Raw genomic sequence first — 25,523 nt, 5'->3', positions numbered from 1 at the left:
GATTTGAGGAACTGTAGTCTTACTCCTTAAGATAGTGTACCCTGATCAAAAGAGTCATAATCTTAAACAATATTAAATAGAGTAATGCCAAAAAACAATAAACTTAAGATGATGTAAGCAGTATTGTATGAGGTGGTAGAATCCCAGTCCATTTGCTGGAACCTCATTTAAAGATTGTACACTTGGGGATATACTCCTAAACATTATTTTTTTTAAACGATGTAAAAGATGAAACGATATATTTGAAATTTATTAACAGCGTTGTGTGATGTGGAAGAATCGCCGAGTTTCCTTTCTGGAATTCCCATTCAGTATCCTTCATTCCACACATGGGCTCTCGTTATTAAGCACACTCGCCTGGATTAAAATGAGCGGCAGCAGTGAGCTGCACCCACACGCGGCATCAGCTTACCAATTATTATTGACCAGAAACAGCGATGAGAGCAACAAATGAAAGGCACGGCTCTCCGAGTGTCGGCGTTTCAAAACAAGGGGAAACGAAAGCCCGCGTCATCGGCGGCATAAATAGCGCTGGGCCGGGCGGAGGGGACACGCATCACAGGCACCGCATCACCCAGACTGCGGGAACCCGGACCTGTGCGCACTGCTTGTTCCCAATGAGCAAACTAATGCTGCTCTCTCAGGTCTTGGCCATGCACTGAGGAGGACTCACTGATCGGTGGCCCTTCAACTAAACCAGAAAAACCATCTGCAAGACTCCGCCACTCAACTCAAGTCCCGCACATGGCTTGTCAGCTCCACCAGGGAGGTGTGCAGCGTGTCTGGCTGTAAGTTAACCTAGATGGACCTTTCCCAGAGGAAAAAAAAAGTTTTTGTCTAGAGAAGAAACTTAAAAGCACTTTAAAGATTTTGTTTTAATTGCTGAGATAAAGATTTTTTTTTAATTGGTGAGATTAAATTATAAGTGGAGCTTTTTTTTGCGGTTGGGGCTGTTCGGCTTCTCCCTCTCACCGATTCGGAGAGATGGCCAGTGAGGCTGGCCTCCCAGAGTGGAACCTCAGCACCACCTCCACCAACCTCTCAACCACTGACCGCCTGCCCTCGACAGCAGGCTTGGTGGAGGAGCTGGTGGTGACCTGCTCCATCGGGACCATCCTATCTCTCATGTTCATCGTCGGAGTGACGGGAAATATCTACACTCTGGTGGTGATGTGCCACTCCATGAGATCCGCCGCCTCCATGTACATCTATATCATCAACCTGGCGCTGGCTGACCTGCTCTACCTCTCCACCATCCCTTTCATCGTCTGCACCTACTTCGTCAAGGGCTGGTACTTCGGGGACATTGGCTGCCGGGTGCTCTTCAGCGTTGACTTTCTCACCATGCACGCCAGCATCTTCACGCTGACCGTGATGAGCACCGAGCGCTATCTGGCCGTGGTCAAACCCCTGGACACTGTCAAGAGGTCCAAAAGTTACAGGAAGGCCATTGCTGTGGTGATCTGGCTCGCCTCCTTGCTGCTCGCACTGCCCATGATTATCATCATTAAATTAATACAGATCCGAGGCAAAAGCATTTGCGCTCCCACCTGGAGCCTTCACGTCTTTAGAATCTACATGACCGTACTCTTCACCACCAGTATTTTAGCGCCTGGGCTAATCATTGGGTATTTGTACATTAGGTTAGCCCGGACCTACTGGATCTCCCAGGTGACTACTTTTAACGCTAAGCAAACCAAGCGCTCGCCTAACCAGAAAGTCCTCTACATGATCTTCGCCATCGTCCTGGTCTTCTGGGCTTGTTTCCTGCCCTTCTGGGTGTGGCAGATGATTGAGCACTATCAGTCGCCCCTGCCGCTGTCCCAGAGGACGCGGGGTCACATCAACTACCTGATGACCTGCCTGACCTACAGCAACAGCTGCATCAACCCGTTCCTCTACACCCTGCTCACCAAGAACTACAAGGAGTACCTGGGCAATCAGCACCGGGGCTTCGGCAATAGCGGCTCCTTCCACGGCAGAAGCCACCGCTTCCAGCGCTCGTGTCGCCACTCCCTGTCCTCCAGCAGCCAGCAGTACACCGAGTCCATGACTCTCAGCCAGATCTCCGGCTCCAACAACAACAGCATCTAGGTAAGGAGCACGCCCGGGGCTCAGATCTCAGCGTTAACCCCCGCCCGCCCGTCCCGTTCACTCTCTATCTTACCCTTCAGACGGTCGCTCTCCTGGTCGAATTACCATTTATTTGACAATTTGCCGTTCAAAGCTCGTCTATCACACAGGAGCATCAATTAAGGTGGGCCACTTAATCGTACACTTAACGTGCTAGTGTCAAATTCCTCTCCGCTATTTTAATGGAAGGAGTCTGTTCCTTTAAAGTTAGCCTCAGTTACAATAGCGCAGAGATGAATTTGGTACGGGCTCGTTAAGAATTCATATCGTTGCCCATAATTTCTAGCCTGTCGGACTGTATTAGGGCAGCTGCTGAGCTGAAGTATTTTTGCTGTAAGAATTGTAGTATTCGAATTAAAATATCGGAATATGTCCCTCTGTTTCTAGCACACAGCATAGAATCATGTTATGCAGAAAAATGTTGTTTACGTTTGTGTCTTGAACAGTCAATCTTTTGTTATCAGTATTTTAGGATATTTGAGTTCAATTCCATTGCGAGATACTATAAACTGTTAAGAAAATTATATTTTGGATAAACGAAAATTATTCAGATTATATTCCACATGAGCAACTCTATTTAAAGATAGTAATCATTCAGTATTGCCACGTTTACAAAATCAGGAAACCAACATATGAAAAAGTCGAGACCCAATCATCACCCCGTCCAATCGATAATGTAACTCTATACACCTCCCTTACCAAGACCGAGTTATGCCAGCTCCTGGAGGAGGCAAGAAACAGAGGGAAGAAAAATTGTAGCCAATTTCAGGAAAGGAAACTCCGGGAAATTCCTTATGGCAACCAAGCCTGCTCCAAGAGACTATGGTTTCCACTGATCCATCATCAGGCAAACTTAACTACCTCACACACCCAAACATACCTCAATGATTTTCTCCATCAGAAGTTTGTCAAGTTCTTTATTAAAGGACTGCCGTGTCCCCACATTTACCAAATCCAGATTCTCTTTGAGCTTCCTGAAAATATGTGCTGCAGTAAATTGATTCCATTAAACACCATATGGACAAAAAAAATTGGGAAGGTTACAAAAAGTTTAAACACTTCAACTGGAGCAGATCCCAACCAAGTAAATATCATCGGAGTTAAATGAACCAATTATTTTTCCATGTAGTGACCTTGCTGTTTACTAATGATAATTTTGCTTCCTAGAAAAATTAGTGAAGTCTGTTAGTGCCAATAGATTGTTGGTATTGCTTTAGCACATCATTAAAGTACTGTAATTACCAAGGTAAAACATACAAATCAGTAGACTTGCTGTTACACATTTATTTATGCTAATCCAAAATTATATTTATCATTTTGTTTCATTAATGTTCAAATATCCTTGACTGAATGAAAAGATGTATAATTTCAATTTAGTAAGCCCTGCCACTTTCCCACTTTAATTTTGCATTATAATAGCATACATGTTCAACTTGCAACTATATCTTTCAAAAAAAAATCCAATCGCCACCTGTAATATTGCAACTATCTACATCAAAACTGTAATTTTCAAGCAACTTTGCTTTGGGATTCTTGCTTTGCCTCTGGTCCATATTAAATGTCTCACCTTTGACATATTCTCACACTTATGATTTAATGCCATTTAGGTATAGATATTATTCCTTCATTTGTTATTGAGCAGCAAGATATGATGAGTTTTAGTATCTTTTCCACTATATCCAGTGAGCAGTAAAAGGAAAGAAACAGCAGATCCATAAGTTATAACTTTCCAGCTAGGTTTGACAATCATTTATTAAACTAAACTCGGCTGAACAAATTCGAAGAATGCCTAAAGATTAGCCTGTCTGGAATTAAATTGTAATTATATATATAATTCCATAGATATATAAGTATCCCAAAGGTATTAAGTAGCTCAACCAGAATATTGGCAGATGTTCTATAAAACGACATCATTGAGAATATCTTTCTATTCAGCAGTAAATAATTATAACAACTTCTGTTGATTTTACAAAGCAAGAGAAATTCCATGCTCACGTTACATGTTTCAGAAAGTAAAGCTGACTTGCAATCATTGTGAATTTTAGAATGTTTTAGCTTAAACTTATATTTAACATTAAATTTAACATTTGAACCAGCTAGAAGAAGTAATGATTCAGGAATTTGAAATAAGTATATTTTGTGTGTAAAAAAAAAATAATGGTACTGCAGTCCATTTCATGAATCAGACATAAGATTTTCTAAATTATAGACTAAAATTAAATAAACGAATGACAAATAACAGCAAGCTACTGGAAAAACTATAAGGACTTGTAGAAATCCATTCTCAGAGCTGCTTTTCATATATTCAATGAAGCACACAACACGCTGTCTGAGCAAAACCATTAGTCAATGTAGAATAGTCACTTAGGTTATATAATTGGAAATCTTTCAGCGGCTACATTTATCGCAGCTTCCCTATTACCCTACAGATTAGCTTCTTTTCCTTCTTTAGAATCACACTTTAATTGGTGACTTTTACCTATTGCCGCTCCAAACTGATTGTTAAATAGGATATCGAATTTGAAATGAAAAGGATGCCAGCCATTCTGTAATAACGTCATTCCTTCTGCTACTTTCATTCTGAGCTTGTAAAGCTTGTGTTAATTCCCGAGTCAACCTGTAGTTTATTACCCCCCCCCCCCCGCCCCTTATGGTAAAATGCTAATAGACATTAGCCGAAAAATACAAAGCAACCTGACTTCTGATTTCCATGGAAAAATAAATGAGATCACAGAATTTGACTCCAAGAACTGGTGAAAATTCGAAAATCTCGTAATAAAAATGGTATTTTACTTGTTCAGTCATGATAATGGGGCTGTAATTAAAAACAAATGGAATAGTGGAATATGACCCTCAAAACTCCGGTAAAAGCTTTGGAATGCTATGGAATAAAAAGAGAATTTTAATACTCAGTTACCGTACATTCGTGTCTATAAGGCTATGGTTGAAGTGGTAACTCTTGTTGTGATAGATCTTATGGAAAAGTGACTCATTGAAAATCCATTTAGTTGATTACATCAGTTAGTAACCATCCAGTTAAAAAGCCAAAAGTACTTTTGTAACAAGCTGGCAAAGTCATATTTCAAACTGTTAAAAACCAAATTTTCACATTCCAACCTAATATCTAGAATGTTTACATTGTGCGTTAACAAATTCCACTTCAAAGACAGAAGAATTCATTTGGTCGTCAGGTGTTGCAACATCCTAAAAATATATTTGTGATGATTTCTTCTCTTGAATATTTCTAACTATGTTATAAACATGTTCTTTTAGAAATTTTTGCCTTAAAGTTGGAAAAAATTGAGGAAAAGTATTAGGCAGCTGACTTCATGTATTTTAATATCATCTTTGATTGAGAAAATTAAGTAAAAGTGAATAAGATGTGTGGTCATTTTTCATTCTTTATTTTTATGAAGGTTTGTGATAGAGAATTGGTTAGGAGAAGGACATAGAGTGTAGAGGTAATGGGTGTGTACTCAAATTGGCAGGATGTGACTAGTGGTGTACCCAGAAATCTGTACTCGGGCCTCAGCCTTTCATTATATTTATAAATGTCTTGGATGAAGGAATAGAGAGCCGTTTAATCTAAGTTTGCTGAAAACAGTAAGCTAGATGGCACAGTAAATAATGTAGATGGGAGCAGAAAGTTGCAAAGGGACATCGCTAGATTAATGAATGGGCAAAACTGTGGCAGATGGAGCTCAATGTGGGAAAGTGTGAGGTCATCCACTTTGGACCTAAGATAGATCTGAGTATTTTCTAAATGGCGAGAAGATAGGAGTTGTGGATGAGCAGAGAGATTTAGGGGTCCAAGTTTAGAAATCACTAGTGGACAGATACAAAAAATAACTTGAAAGGCTAACGGAATGTTGTTCTTTATCTCAAAAGGGCTGGAAGTTATGTTTCAGCTGTACAGAGCTCTGGTTTGACCCCACCTGGAGTGCTGCATTCCGTTCTGGGCACCGCACCTCAGGAAGGATGTATTGGTCTTGGAGGGGGTGCAGATTCACCAGACTGATACCGTGGCTAAAAGGGTTACATTATGAGGACAGGTTGCATAGAGTAGGCTTATATTCCCTGGAATATGGAGATTTAAGGGGTGATCTAATTGAGGTGTTTAAGTTGATCAAAGGAGTTGGTAGAGAAAAACTACTTCTTCTGGTGTGAGAGTCCAAAGCAAGGGGGCATAACCTTAAAATTAGAGCTAAGCTATTTAGGGGTGATGTCAGAAAGCATCTCTTCACACAAAGGGTAGTGGAAATCTGAAACTCTCTCCTCAAAAAGCTTTTGAGGCTAGGTCAATTGAAAATTGCAAAACTGAGATTGATAGATTTTTGTTTGGCAAGGGTATTAAGGGTTACGGAACCAAGGCAGGTAGATGGAGTTAAGCTACAGATCAGCCATGATCTAATTTGAATAGTGGAACAGTCACGAGGGGCTGAATGGCCTACTCCAGTACCTATGTTGCATTCATCCAGTTAATATATCTGTCCTTATGTTGCTAATTTAACTACTTTGTGTTTCCTTCATATGGTTAGATAGACCTTTAAGCAAGTCTTTCCATATAGTACATATAAAAAATTAATATTGTACATGAAATGAGTAATGGTCTGACCCAACTAGGTGACTCAACCTCAACCACAGACGAGCACTCCTTATTACACCAATGTGACAATTGGCCCTGAATTTCCTTGCTGTCAATTCCTTGGTGTGGCGCCAGAAAGCTACGCCATTCACCAGCATATGGAGATCCTGGGTAAGGTAATTTGCATATGAAGCAGTGTAAGCTCTGGTGTAATTGCATTCTAAAATCGCAGCGAGCATCTTCGATCTTAGGAAACTTCAGTTCAGAAGTGGTGCAGCCTCTGTAAAGACTGCAGTCATTGTGAGAGCACTGAGGTACAGCAGGGCAAGGCAACAGATATTCTTTCCTTGACCCCTTTGTATTTTAACCACTCAGGGCATTTCCCACCTTCATTTGAAGTGCCTCTTGCCAGAGCCATGAGCAGTCATGGCGCAGCATGACAGGACAGCATCTTGTCAAAGGACTGCGAGTTTTTCACTGCAAGTCCTCCTGGAAGAAGCGGAGGACAGGAGGGACTGATTCCTGGGCCCTGTGGTGCAGATACCTTGTGGCACCTTGAGAGGATCCAGGGCCAACAAAAATCAGGGCAGTGATCACTTTCATAGCGACAGGCAGAGCTGTTTTGGCTGTGGAGCAAGACTCAAGTTCTTTGCAAAGAAGATCGCACAGACATGCAATGGCAGCCTTGGACAGTCGCCTCCTTCGAATGCAAAGCTCCTCTGAGAGGTCCACAAAGGACCTTTGTTGCCTATAGACACGCTGTGGAGGGTAATATCTGGTGTCTTCTGCCATGTTGCCTTACACTTTTTGCCTCCATGCGCTGCTGTTCCTTCTCTTCCTCATAAGGATGGTAATGAAAGGTATGGGGAATGCCAAACCTTCTCTGGGGTCATTTTAAGTATGTTAGGGGCCCGGGGGGGGGGGGGGGGGGGTGGCCGGAGAGGGGGGGTGGGAGGTCCAAAAATATAGGGCTGCGGTGAGACTGTAGCACTGTGGGGGATGGATCAAGTGCCAGTATCAGTGAACGAAACTCTGAAAAAGCAGTTTGATAAAATATCTGGGGACTCTTCAAAGCTCCAAACCCCTCCCTTCCACTTGAATCAGGTAATTGGGGGAGCAGCTATGCCTATTTTATATGGGCCTAATTTTCCCAAAGCTCAAGCAGTGGTGTAAAAGCAGGAAATTCCACCAGGTGAGTGGTGCTCCTATGCAAATGAGACCAGGGCAGCTTGGGCTGTGGATCGCAAAAGCCACCACAAAAATGGAGGCAACTCGCATCTAGCACAATAAGCAGCAATGCATTAAATGTAAGTTTCCGTGATGTTTTAAATATGATAATGGTGTTATAACAGTGTAAGTGCTGAAAATAGCGAGGAAATTCATGGCCATTTTTTCACTTCCCACACTGGCCATTCTGTGAGTGAGTTTACCAATTTAATGACAATTATTCCTGAATTAGTCATCTGCTAAGGGCTCACACCCACTCAGAACTGGATTGAGACTGTGTAAATTAATTTCATGTATGGTTGCTTTTTTTTTTAATTGTTATCAAAATTCAACCTCATGTACTATCAGTTTCTGGAAAATGCTGCTTATGGTCTGTCTAACCATATGCAATAAAATTAAATAGTTAAACTAACATTAGGACAGAAATGTTAACTATTTAAAATGGATGAATGTACAAATAAGGATTAGAATCAGAGTCAATGTACATTTTTTATGAAGAATTTTGGTAGATTCTGTTCATTTGCAACATCAGTTCTCCTATGAATTAATCACAATACTGTGAATACAGAAATTCCCTAACATTTTATCATGTGACATCTACACATAATTAAATGATAAATGTAACACATACAAATTTTAAAATAAAGAACACTTATATGAACTTAAAAAAATCTGAAATGTATATTTCTGAAGTGATAGAAATACTAAATCAAAACACAAGGGTTTCATTTTAAAGAAATTGTCATGTAGAATAAATGGTCTCTGATTTTGTAAATGCAGCTTATGGGCCGTATTTTGCGACCCCTACAGGTGCGTACAAAGTGCGCACGCGCCCGTAGGGGCCGCGCAAGTTCCGGGCTTAGACATTCACAGCGCACGTGCTAAAACCCGGAACTTGCGATCTGTCAAGAATCTTCCCGCATCCCTGATAGAAGGGCCTCCGCGGGTGGAGAGTTGGGCTATTCCACTCGCTGAATGCCTGAGAAATTGTTAAGCCTGGTAAGAGTAGGCGTAAGACCTGCTTTTACCAGCATAAGAGTTTTAAAAAATAGAAAAATAACATTTTATCACTCATTTATATATTAAAAATCCTGTCCAATAAGGTAAGTTTAGCTCCGTTAAAACATATAGGGGGAAAAATTGGGTGGCGCCCATTTTAGCACCCCGAAAATGTTAGTACCCCTCCACCGTATATTCATCAGTACCACCCCAAGCAGGAAGTGGGGTGCTACTGGAAAGCACTCCACCTCCTACTTGGGTCGCTACTATTGAATTTCACAGCGATACATGCAGCAGCACCACGTGTGGCGGTACTTGGCTGCGTCATTACAGGCCTCTTCCCCTGATTAAAGGGGAGGAGTCTAGCGCTGCGCACACCGGGGCCCTGCTGAACCACCAGGGAGCAAGGTGCTGTGTAAGCAGCCCAGCACTCAAGAGGAGTGCTGGGCTGAGCGATCGCGGCTGGCACCCCACATAAAAAAGTGAAGTGCTGGCAGTTGGCCAAAATAAAAATGGCCGCCGACACCTGCCCTTTAAGTAGCGCTGCTGCCGCTGCAAAACACCCTTGACCCTGTCGGACATATCGTCCGGCGATAGGTCAGGGGTCACAAGGGAAGTTTGCGGCCGGGGCGCAAGCGGGGTGCTGCGTGCGGTGATGACGTCATTGCCGGTGGCGCAGCGGCGCGGGGCGCTACCGGTTACCGCCGCCGCTAACCTCCTGCTGAATTTCGCGGGCGGCGTTAGCGGCACCATGCCCGGGTGCTAGGAGATTTGCGCCCCGTTAGCGCCCCTAACGAGAGGTGCAAACTAACCCAATTTTTCCTCCAGAATTTTATTTTTCAAAAAATTAAATTTTTGTTTGGAATATTTAATTACATGGCATTTTAATTAACTTTAAATATGTAGTTTAAAAAATGTATTTCATGTGTTCGTGTATTTTTTAAGTGATCCCCATTCATACTTTATAGGGTTTTCCGTATGTGCGGAACTCCCATAAGTATGAATGGGGATCCCCTTCTTTTATCGGTTGGGCCGGCCTGCGTGATTCCAGGGGCGCTTGCGAACCGCCTGCGCCCCAGGGATACGTGGGCCTCTGCCCGCTTGTACCCGGAGAGGCCCAGGATCGCAAGCTTCCGTACCTCCCGGGCCATCAGGTAAATTTGTAGATGTTTTACAGGTCAGAGGCATCCACCCGCGGGAAGACTCCGATCGCAAATTTTGGGCCAAATAGAAAGGCACCTCTGATGTGCCATGCAGTAACTCTCTAAAGTGGCAATAAAGGCTGGAGTGGGATGAGCCCTGCATTGCCAAAGTGCCTATTGTTTACATGCTAACCTGAAGAGTGAGTGTTAGCAAGCTGCTCAAGCATGGTAGATGAGTGGTAACTAGGGGTACGAGGGCAGAGGGTTTAGATTTTAAGGGCACTTTTACTAAAGTGATCTGTAATAGTTTGCGCCCAAACCTATCTGTTTCCAGTGTCTATATACATGCACAATGCATTTATGCACTAAACCAATGAGCGATGAGAGCCAGCAAATTGGACTTTTAAGTTACGGCTGGTTCAGGAAACATTTGCTGATACTCGTATGATCTTCAGCTTAATGGAATTCATCAGCAAAGGCTATGGGTCCCAAAACAATCCCGACTGTAGTGCTGAACAATGAGCTGCGCCCCTAGCTAAACTGTTCCAGTAATTAACAACACAGGCCTCTACCTGGCAGTGTGAAAAAAACCCTATCCACAAAAAGCAGGACAAATCCAACCTGGGCAATTACTGTCCCATCAGTGATGGAAGGAGTCATCAACAGTGCTATCAGTGACACCTATTCACCAATAACCTGCACACCGATGCTCAGTTTGGGTTCCACCAGGGCCACTCAGCTCCAGACCTCATTCCAGCCTTGTTCAAACATGGACACAAGAGCTGAATTCCAGAGGTGAGGTGAGAGTGACTGCCCTTGACATCAAGGCAGCATTTGACCGAGTGTAACACCAATGAGTCTGAGTAAAACAAACCTATGGGGGATAAGGGGAAAACTCTCCAGTGGCTGGAGTCATACCTGGCACAAAGGAAGATGGTTGTGGTTGTTGGAGGCCAGTCATCTCAGCCTGAGAACAGCACTGCTGTTGGACTTTTCAGTCATGGAGTCTTAACAGTTGAGTCTACACTTTGCAGCAGGGTTTACCAAACAGCAATTAGCAGAGGAAACCACAGCCAATACTTTTTCCTTGACTGGGAAGATCTTTCACACCCTCTGCAATACCCCACCAGAACAATGGATCCCACAGACTGAGAACGAATAATGATGAGCCCAGTGATCAAAATCATCATCGACAAGCATCATTAACAATTTGGGCAATGGCCTTGTGCAAAATTGTTTGAGGATAGCCATGTGAAAACGTGTGAACACTACTGCTGATCAATCTATTTTGACTATATATAAAAGATTAGAAAGCTTATGGTCTAGACCAAGCCAGTACATATCCAGGAGAAATAATAAAATCAGTGCAATTATCTAAAAAGGAGATATTTTCAACTATCACATTTTGCCATTCATAGGTTTCTAAGAGAATATGTCATCTTCACAACATCTAAACAAAATTTAAGGCATTAGACCAGAATAATAATTCTATTGAGATATCAATTGGCCTCCTATTAGTCAAGGTTATTTAGGTAGACTAATTTGTGTCATCGAGGACATAGTTGCTTAAAAGTTGTAATTTAAAAAAAAAAAAAAAAAATCTTGATTGTTTATTTAGTAAAGTCTTTGTGGGAGTTTGGTATGATTAAATTAATTGTTTTTAAGTACATTAATTTGTACATTGAGTTTTACTTACATTGTATCATATTAAAATGAGGTCCTTGCTATTAGTGATCTAAATGCAGTAAAGCCTAGAAATTAACATTGACAATATTAGATGAATGTTTATATGTTCTATGACATTCTTTTAAGAAAAAAAAACTTGCATTTATATAGCACCTTTCACGTCCTCAGGACATCCCAAAGTGCCTCACAGCCAATGATTTTTTTTTGAAGTGTAGGCTCTGTTGTAATGTAGGGAAACACAGAAGCTAATTTGTACACAGCAAGGTCCCACAAACAGCAATGAGATAAGTGGCCAGATAATTTGTTTTAGTGATGTTGGTTAAGGGGTAAGTGTTGGTCAGGACACCAAGAGAACTTCCCTACTCTTCTTCGATTGATGCCCTAGAATCTTTTACATCCACCTAAGAAGGCTGTCACAGCCTTGGTTTTAACATCTCATCTGTAAGACGACCCCTCTGACACTCCCTCAGTACTGTACTGAAGCATCAGTCTACATAATGTGCATCAAAGTGCAACTTAAACACACAACCTTCTAATTCAGAGGTGAGAATGCTACATAAGAAGATAAGAACATAAGAATTAGGAGCAGGAGTAGGCGTTACGGCCCTTCGAGCCTGCTCTGCCATTCAATAAGATCATGGCTGATCTTCGACCTCAACACCAATTTCCTGCCCGATTCCCATAGCCCTTGATTCCCCTAGAGTCCAAAAATCTATCTATCTCAACCTTGAATATGCTCAATGACTCAGCATTCACAGCCCTTTGGGGTAGAGAATTCCAAAGATTCACAACCCTCTGAGTGAAGAAATTCTTCCTCATCTTAGCCTTAAATGGCCTACCCCTTATCCTGAGACAATGCCCCCTAGTTCTAGACTCTCCAGCCAGGGGAACCAACCTCTCAGCATCTGCCCTGTCAATCCCCCTCAAAATCTTACATGTTTCAATGAGATTACCTCTCATTCTTCTAAATTCCAGAGAGTATAGGCCCACTCTACTCAATCTCTCCTCATGGGACAACCCTGTCATTCCAAGGATCAATCTAGTGAACCTTCAATGCACTGCCTCTAAGGCATGTATGTCCTTTCTCAGATAAGGAGACTAAAACTGTGCACAGTACACTAGGTGTGGTCTCACCAAAGCCCTGTACAATTGTAGTAAGACTTCCTTACTCTTGTACTCCAACCCCCTAGCAATAAAGGCCAACATGCCATTTGCCTTCCTAATTGCTTGCTGTACCTGCATGCTAACTCTCTGTGATTCCTGTACGAGGTCACCTAAATCTCTCTGAACACAAACATTTAATAGTTTCTCACCATTTAAAAAATATTCTGTTTTTTCTATTCTTCCTACCAAAGTGAAGAACCTCCCATTTCCCCACATTATACTCCATCTGCCACCTTATTGCCACTGAGCCAAGGCTGTCACTGTGTTGATTATTGTAGTGCAGGCATTAACCCATTTATTTTTAACACCTCCAATAAAATATAATATAAGCTTGGAACTCTTACTTCATTTTATTACAATGGAGAAAACCAGAAACTCAACAGTCAATGTCTGTCTGGGAAATCTCAGTTAAATATCATTGCCAGATTTATTGATGAACTGATAAAAAGTTTTTGACACAAACGGAACTATTCTACCAGCAATTATTTCTCCCCTTTGAATATAGTGGATGCAAAATGTAAAGAAAATACACAGAAATACTCTGAATCCGCTAGGATTCATTTTTCTAAGGTAATCCTTTCCCATTCATAGTTATGAAAACTTTTTTGTGCATCTTATACCGAACAACAGACATTTCAAAAACTTCGCATAAGCTAGAATTAGAAGAACAGTTGCCACTGCTATTATATAATTACGCTGAAAAGAGCTAGGAAATGGCAATCAAATTTGAGGAGTTTCCTTTGTTGGGGTCTTGTTATATCAAGCAGGATTCCTATTCATGTAAGATAGGACTTCCTTGAAACAGGAATTGATCTAGAATGCATTCCAGGTGAGAGTTTAGAGAGAGTAGTAAAGAAGATTACTCAGAAAAGTTCCTTCACTTGCAGGAAAAATATTCCTTTTCTTGCATACTCCCTCTTCATTTATCTCATATTCACTCGCATAAGTGAATGTTAAAAATGGTACTCACATACAGTTAATCTGAGTTTATCCAAAAGATTGTGCCTTCTCATTAAATTTTGAACAAAAGTCATGATTTGAGGACAAGCTTGTAGCAGCAAATAAAGTTTAAGGATAGGGCAAGTTTGCAAAATTTGAGGGGGATGTCTTTTGAGTGGTCAGCTGTAGATGTCACTGTAATTACTCATGAGCAACCCCTTACTCCAGCCAAAAGAGGGAACTGTCAAGCATAAACCTCTTAAATATGTTTATAAAGCAATCTGGAGATCCTGCAGCCCCCTGTACTTAAGATTACTGTGGCAGTAAAACAGACATTTCTACACTGGAACTAATCTGTTTAATGATTATCTGTATTTTTGGCATTATTATTGAGGATCTGATTGTAATAGAAAATCAAAAGCATCTTAATCATCTCCATCTGGAATGAGAAATTTCCTGATTATTTGTGAAGATGGTAAAACAAAATGGAGGAATGAGCACATGATAAGGTTACATTGTGAAGCCTGCATATGGAAAACAACCAAGGCCCAAAGCCCATGGGGCAAATGTTACCCCAAAAGATTCCTGCTGGGCATTACATTTTCTGGAGTAAGCTAATGAATGACTGTGGTTTTAGTCATCCACCAGGCAATGAACACCCTCAATATAGAAGTGTTAGACATACTCTCTCCACTCCCTTCCTTCCCAAGAGGAATAAATGATCACAATGGAGTGAATGAATTTATATTCCTGCAAGAGGCAAATCACGCAACTAGTATATCAATGGTTTGCCGTATGAGTGAGCTGGTTGGTTAAGTCAGAGTTGGTAAAAATACTCTCATGGTGAAGGCCTGCAGACCTCAGAGCAGTGTAACAATAAGAGAGATTTGAACACAAGGATGAGAATTTTAAAATCGAGGCATTTGCCGGACCAGGAGTCAATGCAGGTCAGCAAACACAGGGGTGAACAATACAAGGTGTAAGTACATCCTTCAAATCAATGGAGCAAAATTATCTGCATGACTGTGTTCCAGAGAATTGTGTGACAAGGAATGTTCCAGAGATAAGGTCTTAAAAATCCAGTACCAGGCAAAGTATCTTCTCCCTTATGCACAAACACAAACACTCATAACTGCATATGAATGTTCTCATTGGATAACGAAACTTTAGGATGTCATTATTAGACCAAGAACACAGCTACATTAAGAACAGCTTTCAAAATTATCAATTGTATGGATCTGAAGATCTTCAATTTCTGCTTAACAGATACTCTGGATAATTTTCCACCTGATTTTGAACCATTCCCTGATATGCAGATATTCTTTGTGAGTAGGCAGTTAGGGCCACTGAGTAAAGAGCTACTACAGTCATTACAAAGTATTACAAAATATTTACAGCACAGAAACAGGCCATTCGACCCAACAGGTTCATGCCGGTGTTTATGTTCCACACGAGCCCCCTCCTATCCCTCTTCATCTAACACCATCAACATTTCCTTCCATTCCTTTCTCCCTCCCTTATCTAGCTTCCCCTTGAATGCATTTATGCTATTCACCTCAACTATTCCCTGTGGTAGCGAGTTCCATATTCTAACCACTCTGTGGGTAAAGAAGTTAATCCAAGCCTCGGCAACAATAGATGGTGATGTTAGCAGCAATGGCACTGACAGAGGAGACAACTATGCAGAGATTTAATCAGGAAGGAGAATTAGAACGCATATGCAGAGACAATGGACTTAGTTCATTTTGTATTTATTATAATAATGTTATTGTGTTGCAGGGAAAATGATGCACCATCTATTGCAGTGAGAAGGAAATTTGCTATTTCTAAGGAGCTACAATATCACCGTTTGAAACTTGATCACTGCTTCCTTCCTCCTGACGCTGAAGGTCCAACCACCTATGATGAAGCAAAGTGCACTCATGAGGATGACACATGGAAATATTTTTTGTGGCATCAGATAGAACAAAATATGCTGGCTAGAAATATTTGACATGCAAATTTGCCATTTCTTGAGTCTACAGGCAGGTTTTTTTCTTGTTTGAAATCCTTGAATCGAGCAGCTTACTTCATTTAAACCCTTTTACATAAGTATGCTCATCTACAAAAAATTATTCTGCTTTCCGAGTCCAAGGGGAAAAGAAATGAATTAGATTTAAGTGGCTGTTATGAATGCAAAAAGCAAATTTCACCATTATTGAATAATGTTCACATAAATTTTCTGTCTATATGAGAAACGTACTAGGATCAAAATTGGTTTGGGCCAGTTTTGGGGCACCAAATACGCACAGGAAACAATCCCTGCACCCGCAGATGAATGTCCGAGGATCGTGAGAAATTGGTCCTTGGGCTTCATTGTAATACTAAAGGCGAGCTGCGGGGGCTGCCAATCGGGCACATCCATGCAGCTTGCCAATCAAGGCCTTCCCAATTGTGGTGGGCCAAGGCGGCCCACAGGAAGAGGGGCGATAAGCCAATGCTGAGAGGCCAACGCAGGCTGACAGCGGCCTACAGTTTTGCTGTGGAACAGGGAAAAGCACTCCTGCTTCTCCTGGCTCCACATCAGGGTAAATAAAAAACAAAAAAATAACTTTCTTTCCACGACCTAAGCGGTCCCTTTAAGGTCCACTGTTTAGGCCGCTGTAGAACTGGGGAAAGTCATTGGAGCTTACACAGCGCATGCTCTGCCTAGATTTTCACGAATATAGCAGAAGGATCCTGAGACAAGTTGCGACATAATAAACACATAGGAATTACACAACTTAAACAAACAGAGGCCATAGCCTTGTGTACTGCTCTATGCCAAAGGCTATGTTTTCATTTTAAAACCTGAGCATTCTCAGAGTGGTTTTCGGTGATACAAACACGTGCAAAGTCAATGGCCTTCAATATTTCATTTTGGCCTCAGTGCCATTTTCCCATTCACAAACATCGTACATCCACTCCTCCCCTACCCCCCAAAACTTTCCCAACATCCACAGCCTGTGTCTTTTCCCAGTGGCGTCTGACTGTTTCACTTTGCTCCTGGAAGTCATCATTTCCCGCTCTAATCTCAGGGATGGTGTTTTCTCTCACAAGCACCAGGGGTTGTGGCCTCTCTCTGTGCTCCCTTGGGGCTCAACTAGGCTCTGGGACTTACTGCCTGAGTATTCCCAGATTGCAGGACCCTTAAAGGACTTTCAACTCCCTCCTTGTGTGATGTCAGATTCAGACCCTGAACCTCCTATGAGGTCCCAAACATCAGTCCCTCCTCCAGAGCTCACAAATTTCATCTGCTCTCTGAGCATTCTCAGCCCCAACTTGAATGCTCTCAATCCCCAGACATCGGTACTTCCCAGGAGCTCCCACTTTTTCCTGACCTAGCTTCCCCACTTTCACTCAGCCCGAACCCACAATCACCCACTTTCTCTTTCACCCATGCACGTTCCAACGGCTGCCAGGCAGCCTTTTTCTTCTGACCCAGTACATGTTGGTTACCATTTTTCAACATGTTCTGGATTTTAAAAAGGTAATGACATAAGAAAACTACTAGGCACTTGGTCTAAGCTTTAAACAAAGCTTTAATCAACTGTTTTACAACATGGAGGTCTAGTTGTGTCCTTCACTAGTTCCTATTAAGAATATCCCGCGCAAGCTGGGCCCGAGTATTTATACTCTCCCTGGACAGCACCACCCGTAGGCTGCTCAGTATTATTTCATAAGTCTTTCTTTCATGAATGACTGATTCATGTCAGGTAAGCATTAGAAATGTTGTACTGTGATCAAGGTACATGTGTCAGAGCGATACAGAGATACTGGTTAAAAGAAACAGAAGACTGAGGAGTCACATGCAAGGAAAGAGTTACACAAAGAATGAAGAGTGGGAGACAAATAGAGAGATACTGAGAGAGATCAGTGACAGCTAGAGAAATAGAAAGTGAGAAAGAAAGAAAAAATAGAAGACAAACAGAGAAAACAACAGAGATAATTAGAGTCAGAAAGAAAAAGCGAGACAATTGAAGATTGGGAGAATTGTTTTAAATGTTTTCTCCATCTGAAAGCGATGTAATCTCAAATATAAATATTGTATATGACACAGCCCTGTCATTTATTTTGAGTCCACAGAGAAATCAGACTTAGGAATGTTCTCGAGGGTTGAAACTCTTTACATGTTGTTTCCCAGACTTTGCAGGAGGAAAAACAAATTAACTGTATAATTTACATCAACCTAATTCCTGTAACAAATCTACAACGTACAGCAACAATCCCACAAGGGTGTAATTGTTAAATTACCTTATTTGCAAAATGATAATCAAGAAGTATTTGTTTGCACTTTATAAAATGTTGTATGTCCCAAAGCACACTAACATGTATATGGGAAATAACACTACATGAGGTCAGTGCCTTGCACACATTTAAAGTATTCTTATTGCACTGAGGCAGAAAGGTGAAAGCAAACTTATAGTTAATGTAGGATAATGATCACAAAATGATCCACTTTTTATAGACATGAAAACATCGCAAACCAGTAATATTTCTGCCAGCATTATGTTTGGGTTGTTTGCTGTATCCTTTATTTTATTCATGTATTTCTTTAATATTCTTGACAATGTTAACAATGTATGTGTTCTACTTTCAACGCACCCATTAATCCTCAATTAATATACTTGGTATCTTTTCCTGTCAAGAAATACCAATGATTGCATCTTGTATGATTTCTGCACAAGAGCATATTAATTTATTTTTAACCTAAGAGTATATCATCTTTAAATTTATCAAGAAATTATCACAAAAACATGAACATTCTGGTATCCATGTTTGTGCTACCTCCACCATCAAGATTTCTGCCCTTAGCCTATTTCTCTGCTCTGTTTCTCCACCATTTCATATATTCCAAGTGTTTACATAATTTAGTGTTAAATGCTGTGATTGAAACAGCATCAATGACCACTTGTGGTAAAGCATTCCATATCCTAATAAACTTTCCTGTAACCAATTCACTGACCAGTGAAATATAATCTTTCCTGATTTACTCTCACAAGACTTTTCATATTTTTTAATAATACTATTAGATCTCCCTCAGTTTTCTCTGAACTGGTGAACACAGGCCTAGTTTTTCTTTTAAGTCTCTTGGCAAAATTATGTCCTTTGATGCTTGGTATTGTCCTGGTGAATTTATGTTACACCTTTTCCATCGCTAAATATTCTTTCTACAAAGCCCACAAGTACTCCAAGTATGACCTAACCAATGTCCTGTACTTTTTCTGTGTAATGACTGCATCTTGAAAACATCTTTTTAAAATTATATCTGCTTATAGGCTGATTATTGGATTCAGTTTTGGAAATGTAGTTCATAGAACACCAGAATCCCAGTCGGTAAGCTGATTTTGCCACGAGCAAATCTTTACTGCTTGCTGAATATTTACATGGCAGTAAGAGGCCCTCAATTTCCATAAAAAGCATTAGTGTATTGGGGCAGAATTTGTGGTCGGTATGATTGCGTACTCTCAGAGTACACCATCATACCGCCTTTGAAATTGACCGCAAGATTTCTCATGCGCTAAATCCTGAGCTTACGAACTGTCAAGTTCCGATTTGACAGATCATCGACTGCGACTGTCAAATCCTCATTGCTGGTGCAGAATTGGGATAATTGCCCAGCAATTATGCAGGAAAATTTTATGGCTGGTGCAAACAGGCACAGGAGCCTGTTTGCACAGCGTAAGGGGAGGGGGGATATGCAGCACCTTGAAATATACACCAGTTATTTGATAAAAATGTAATTAAAAATTATCTTCAAAATAAATATCTATATCCACCTAACTAATATCTCCTTTTTCTAATTATTACAACTGATCCCAACATAATGCATGGAGACAAATAGGCAAAGGGTGAAAACCAAGCACCGATGTCCTTTTCATTTCAGAGCAAGATTACAAGGATGTTTTTTATCAGAAAAAGATGCCCCTTGTGCAGTAGCTGTGATGTATTTCACAAAACTGGTACACCCACAGGACAAAAAAGGAAAAGAACAAGTGACTATAACATTTTCAGTTAACTGTTTGAAATGCCGATGACATCGCTGATTATTCCCTGAGGCTTTTATGCTTTGAACCAACTTAACAAACTGTTAATGAAATGCAATTTCCCGGCAGCGAAACTTTTGCACACAAGAAACCTAGACACACAAGCAGGATATTTGCATCGCCTCCGCTAAAATTAAGCATTAAAAAATTATGAATGGGCATCGGAGATTTCTGTTTCCTGATGGGCGCACCGCCCCATGTGATCCCAGGTACGCTTATGCACACAGTGCACCTCTGGGATCCGTGGGCCTCTATGCTGCGAATGTCTCTGCAGCAAAACAACGCAAGTTTTCGAAGGGGGCCTCGCACCAGGTAAGTGCGGATTTCTTTCAGTGTTCGGTGGCATACTCCTTAGCTATGCTGTCGACTGCGATTTCAGGGCCATTGTGTTTTCAACCATGTGGGTTTTTTTTTTCAACCTACAGGCTCTATAGGCATTGATAGAAAGAGCAGAAATAATTAAATTATATTTAAAGGTTATTACAACTTTAATTACCATTTTTATATGCAACTAGTTCACAAGCCTACACCAGCTGTCAACACATCAATTTTTTTTTACACTTGCTTTCAGGTCAAATTTACTTTCAGTAAAAATCAGAACAATTAAAAAAAACTACCTACCTTGAGCAACTGCTGTTCAATTAATAGAATTAGTTTTGTGTTAGAAACAGGTTAAGACTTGAAATGTGCTGTCTCAATAGTCTAATGTAATTAGTGTAAAATGCTTTTATGGGCTGTTAATAACAGCGCTTACATTTGAATATAATTCCGCAACATACTCTATTCATGCAATGTGATGTTTTATAATAAAAAATGTGGTAAATAGAATTTTTACAGCTTGATTTTAATGGTTGCTATCCAGAATGTGATAGCATTAACTGAATGGCTATCGCAAGGAGAAGCAAAATTGGAATCACTAGCCAAAATATACATTATGCAAAAAGACCTTTAATATCAATTCAGGCCAAATAACAAAAGCAGCTGTTTATATTTATAGATTTTCACTGTTGTGCTGTTATTATTATTGATTTGGAAGCTTTGGTTATTAATGGAAAATAGCAGTGATCATGACATAGCTGACACAGTTTAATGCCTTCACCTACATTTCAACAAAAATGCATTCCTGGTAGCATTGGACCTTCCTCTCTGATCTGCTGTTCACTTTATGTTGGCGCACTGCTCACATTTCTGAACACAAAGCACATAAAAAGAGAACATTTGGTAGATATTATGGCAAAATTAGGATATAGTAGTTAAGAGCTTAAAAGAAAAACATTAAGATAACTGAATGAGAAATTAGTGTTGAAAGTTAAAACAGGATAGTAAAAGGGTTAATCTCGCCCACGTATTTTGAGCAAATATACCACAAAGCTGGAAAGTGCAATATATATTTATTTACATTTGACATTTAAATATCCTAAAAGTAAGAAAAAAATCAAAACAAATGTTTTAATATTACGACTCTATTTAATGACATACTTTTCTTTATCCATATCAGTAAATATGTTACCCTCTAATATCAGGATTACTGTGGTATATTGCTGCAGGCATTTTGAACTCAGTAAGCACTTTAATAAAGTTATAATTCTAATGTCTACAAGAATAAGTAAAAATATCAAAAACATTTTTTTTAAAGAAAAACTCATCCTCATTGAAAATTTCTACAATTCCTTATCTTGTATATATTGCATATTCTTAAGCTCATGGAGGTAATTTTTACCTTCACTGTTTGGGCCGTAAACCACCGGAACTGATGACCTGCCCATTATAGAACCCGCCCAACTTGCATTTCCATTGATTTCAGCTGGTTTCTATGACCAAGGGGCGATCCGCTCCGTGGGTTACTGCTCAGGTGGTGAAGGTCAAAACTATCCCCCATGTTTCTTTATTATGCAACTGTTTGGGGGCATAAACCAGGTTGAGATGCATCTAACCAGCGTAAGGCAAGAGACCCTAGATATTAACATAGAGGGAAAAAATAGATTAATTAAAAATAAGTATGAAGAGGAAGGAGAAAAATACTTTAATTATAGATAAAGAGAGCTTGAGAGACTGGTCCAAAGGATAGAAAAATTACCATGAAGCAGAAAGTAATTCCAGGCAAAGTAAACAAATGCAAAGAGACTAAAAACTTAAGAAAAGCAAGTAAATGCCATTTTGAATAGAAGCATTTGAAACAGCAGGGGAACATGGCACTATAAGATTACAGAAACATAGCTAACTTGAGACTATAGGAGTGAATTCAATTTGTAATCAGACAGGATGCTCTGGAAGAGGTGTGAGGTAGCATTCTATGTTCAGGATAATTTAGATAATAAGCAAGCTCTTAAGACACTTCTATTGCCTCCATGTTGCCTGACTGCTTGTCTGATATTCAATCTTGGATGAGCTGCAATCTCCACCAGTTTAAGCACTGAAGCCAGCGTCTTCAGCCCCCACCAGAAACTTTGTACCCTCGCTTCTGATTCCATCCTCGTTCCAGGTCACTGTCTCAGACTGAACCAGACTGTTCGCAACCTCAGCATCCTATTCGACCCCAAGCTGAACTTCTGACCCCATATCCTCTTCATTACAAAGAGCACCTACTTTCACTTCTGTAACATTGCCCATATGCTGCTGAAACCCTCGTCTATGCTCTTGTCACCTCCAGGCACTACTATTCCAAGGCTCTCTGAGCCAGTCTCCCATCCTCTACCCTCCATAAACTTTAACTCTTCCAAAACGCTGCTTCTCACATCCTATCCCACATCAAGTCTCGCTCACCCATCACTCCAGTGTTGTTGGCATACATTGGCTCCCACAAAACTTCAAATTTAAACTTCACACAGACACAGAATCACACAGAATCCCCACAGTGCAGATAGAGGCCATTTCGGCCCATCGAGCCTGCACCGACACATATCCCACCCTATCCCCGTAACCCCACATATTTAATCCCCTAACACTAAGGGTCAATTTATCATAGCCAAGTCAACCTAACCCGCACATCTTTGGACTGTGGGAGGAAACCGGAGCACCCGGAGGAAACCCACGCAGACACAGGGAGAATGTGCAAACTCCACACAGACAGTCGCCCGAGGCCGGATTTGAACCCGGGTCCCTGGCGCTGTGAGGCAACAGTGCTAACCACTATGCCACCGTGCCCCCCTTCTCAATGCTTATGTCTAATTGGCTACATTGCCTCTTCCCTCCCTATCTCTGTAACCTTAACCAGCCCTACAGCCACATCCACATACTTGTGTACTGCCCCACCCTTCACCCTATCATTAGCGTTTTTCTGGGGTTTCCGAAGTTACGGCAGACAGGCAAGAGAATCGCCATGGAACCTCCCCTCCACCCACCTCTCCCCCCCCCACCCCCCTCCCGGGCCCAAAAAAAGCAACAAGGCTGATCCCAAGTGTAAAAGGGGTGAGCTATGAAGAAAACTTAAGAGAAGCTCATACTCTTCTCAAAAAGAAGGCAGTTAAGAAGGGACCTCATCAACATATATATATATATAAATATTAAATGGTAGGTAAAGTAAATCTACAAAATTATTTCAAAGTGAACCAGTAAAATTAAGTCTGGAGAACATAAATTCAGGGGTGAAAAGTAATTTTAAAACTGAAGAACTTCTCTACTCAAAGAATGATAAATGTTTGGAAGAATTTTGATAGGCAGGCAGTAAAGACAAAAAAAGCAGGGGCATTCAAAATGCAGTTGGACATTATAATGACAGAGTTTTAGTTACATAGGAATAAATTTTGATGGGCCAAATGGTCTTTTCTTAACCTTGACATTTCTTAGTTCTTATGTAAAACTAGCTTAGAAGATACCTAGAGGAAAGAACTGTTGGTTGTGAATTTAGTTTATTTTGGTCAATAGCCCATAGTATTGTAAGAATTTCTGAGTAAGCTTAGGCTGAAGTAACACAGGCACTTCTGAGTCGATGGGAAATGATATTGGGAATGCATTGACGTGGAAGTAGCAGCCTAACTCTGGAGTTGGGCCTAATCTGATTCCAGGATGCAGTGAAGCCAAATGGTTTGAAACCCCCTCCAGGAGACCATTTCACATCACTTGGACTCACCATGGTGTAACTCCCAATACATTTCGATGCATGAATTAAAATATGTTCAGGCAACTGGTTGGATCTCCAGAGCATTTTATAAAATCACTGCACAGAGCCTTTGTAATGTAATGAGAAAGTAGAAGGTCCCATCTGTACTCTCCTAACATTACATAAACCCTCAGTAGGGCGAAGCTTTAAACATATCTGTAAACAGCTCTCTTCTAACGGGCAGAGTAGCCAGGTTCATTTCACACTCAGACACACAGTGCAGTATAACTGCAAGCTTAAAAATGTAGAAATGCATCATCTTTTAAAAAGAGTCACGTTTCCCTTTAAACTTTAGATATAACTTTAAAGAGGTCATTTCAAACAAATAAGAAAAATGCAAAAGAAAGAATTCTGAAACCATATTACTCATAATGTTGCAGACAGAGGTTGAATGAGGAATGCCACCTCAATCTGGAGAATGTTAGTGATGAATTCATGTTTTTTTATGAAGAAAATGGGAAAGTTGAGTTTTTTCTAATGTTTACGCTAAAGAAAGCATTTAATGTAAAACACGTGATGACACATTTGCAATGTGTGTATACAAAACAGTATTGTGCAATATGACACATTTTGCTAAACATAGATCTAGAATTTTTCATGAGTAAAAGTGCACCTATGTTCATCAAGAAAAGTAGTTGCGAAATAGCCATTCACAGTTGCCGTTTTAAGTTGAATGTGTGCAGCATTATTATGTATCATCAGTTAGGAGCTATCGTATATGTGCACAAGCTGACATTTAACTGAATAATTCTGGTAGTTTAATGCTCAGCTCCCAGAATGAATGTTTATGTTCTTCTTAAAATATTGAAAGAAATGTTGGTTTCCTGAAGCTTTATGTCATTTTCACGTGAATTGGCTAATTTTATTTGAGAATTGTAAAATTGGAATAACGGTGTTGTATAATGTAGGGTTTTTCTTGTGCCCAGATGTGTCAGCTTTGGTCAGTCTCAAATGCAGTTGTAAGAGGGAAATCTCTTTGTTATTTGCATCACAATTTTGAAAGTAAATATAAATTACATGTCTATAATTTTACCACAAATAGCAAACAGAAGTTTTCTTTCCATTACAAGAGCCTATTGTAAACATGATTAAAGATTTCTAATAAATATGTCACTTCATTTAATGCAAATTTTGTTTTGTGTTTTTTTTCTTAACTATCTGTAGCAGAAGGGGTAGCATAATGTTATTATTACCTTTTAAACGTTATTACATCAATTCATATCATCTGCTATAATATTTTGAACAACTATTCAAACATAGTTGTTACAAAATTATGCAGGATTTTGGCCATCTTGTTGGATAACCCTGATTTCAACACATATCCTCCAGCCACAAAGGCAAACCTACCAGATCACCCATGACTGCAATACAACTCTTTCCAAAGCAGACAAAAGCAGTCCAGCATTAGCACAACGATATTCCCAGAAGTCATAATTCACTTGTGGAAAGCCTATAATTCGCCTATAAATAAAGGCCAGCAGCCG

At 40.5% G+C, this 25,523-nt stretch overlaps 1 protein-coding gene and 1 long non-coding RNA gene across 2 annotated transcripts; one reads left to right on the top strand and one right to left on the bottom strand.

Moving 5' to 3' along the window:
- Positions 1-438: 438 nt before the first annotated feature.
- Positions 439-25,162, top strand: LOC147102746 (urotensin-2 receptor-like). The gene is made up of 2 exons (XM_085963510.1): positions 439-2,094; positions 15,655-25,162. Exon 1 carries the CDS (start codon positions 985-987, stop codon positions 2,092-2,094), a length of 1,110 nt encoding a protein of 369 aa, XP_085819636.1. The 5' UTR covers positions 439-984; the 3' UTR covers positions 15,655-25,162.
- Positions 20,283-25,523, bottom strand: LOC147102745 (uncharacterized). Its single transcript, XR_015073078.1, has 3 exons — positions 25,387-25,523; positions 21,044-21,128; positions 20,283-20,368 (listed from the first exon to the last, which is right to left on the bottom strand). It is a non-coding gene; the product is annotated as an uncharacterized LOC147102745 (long non-coding RNA).

Source organism: Somniosus microcephalus, chromosome 21 (assembly GCF_052327205.1).
Source record: "Somniosus microcephalus isolate GS21.2 chromosome 21, FLI_Smic_1.0, whole genome shotgun sequence".
Lineage (NCBI taxonomy): Eukaryota > Metazoa > Chordata > Chondrichthyes > Squaliformes > Somniosidae > Somniosus > Somniosus microcephalus.
Note: the sequence above shows the minus strand (reverse complement) of the source record. Positions and strands in the feature narration are given on the sequence as shown.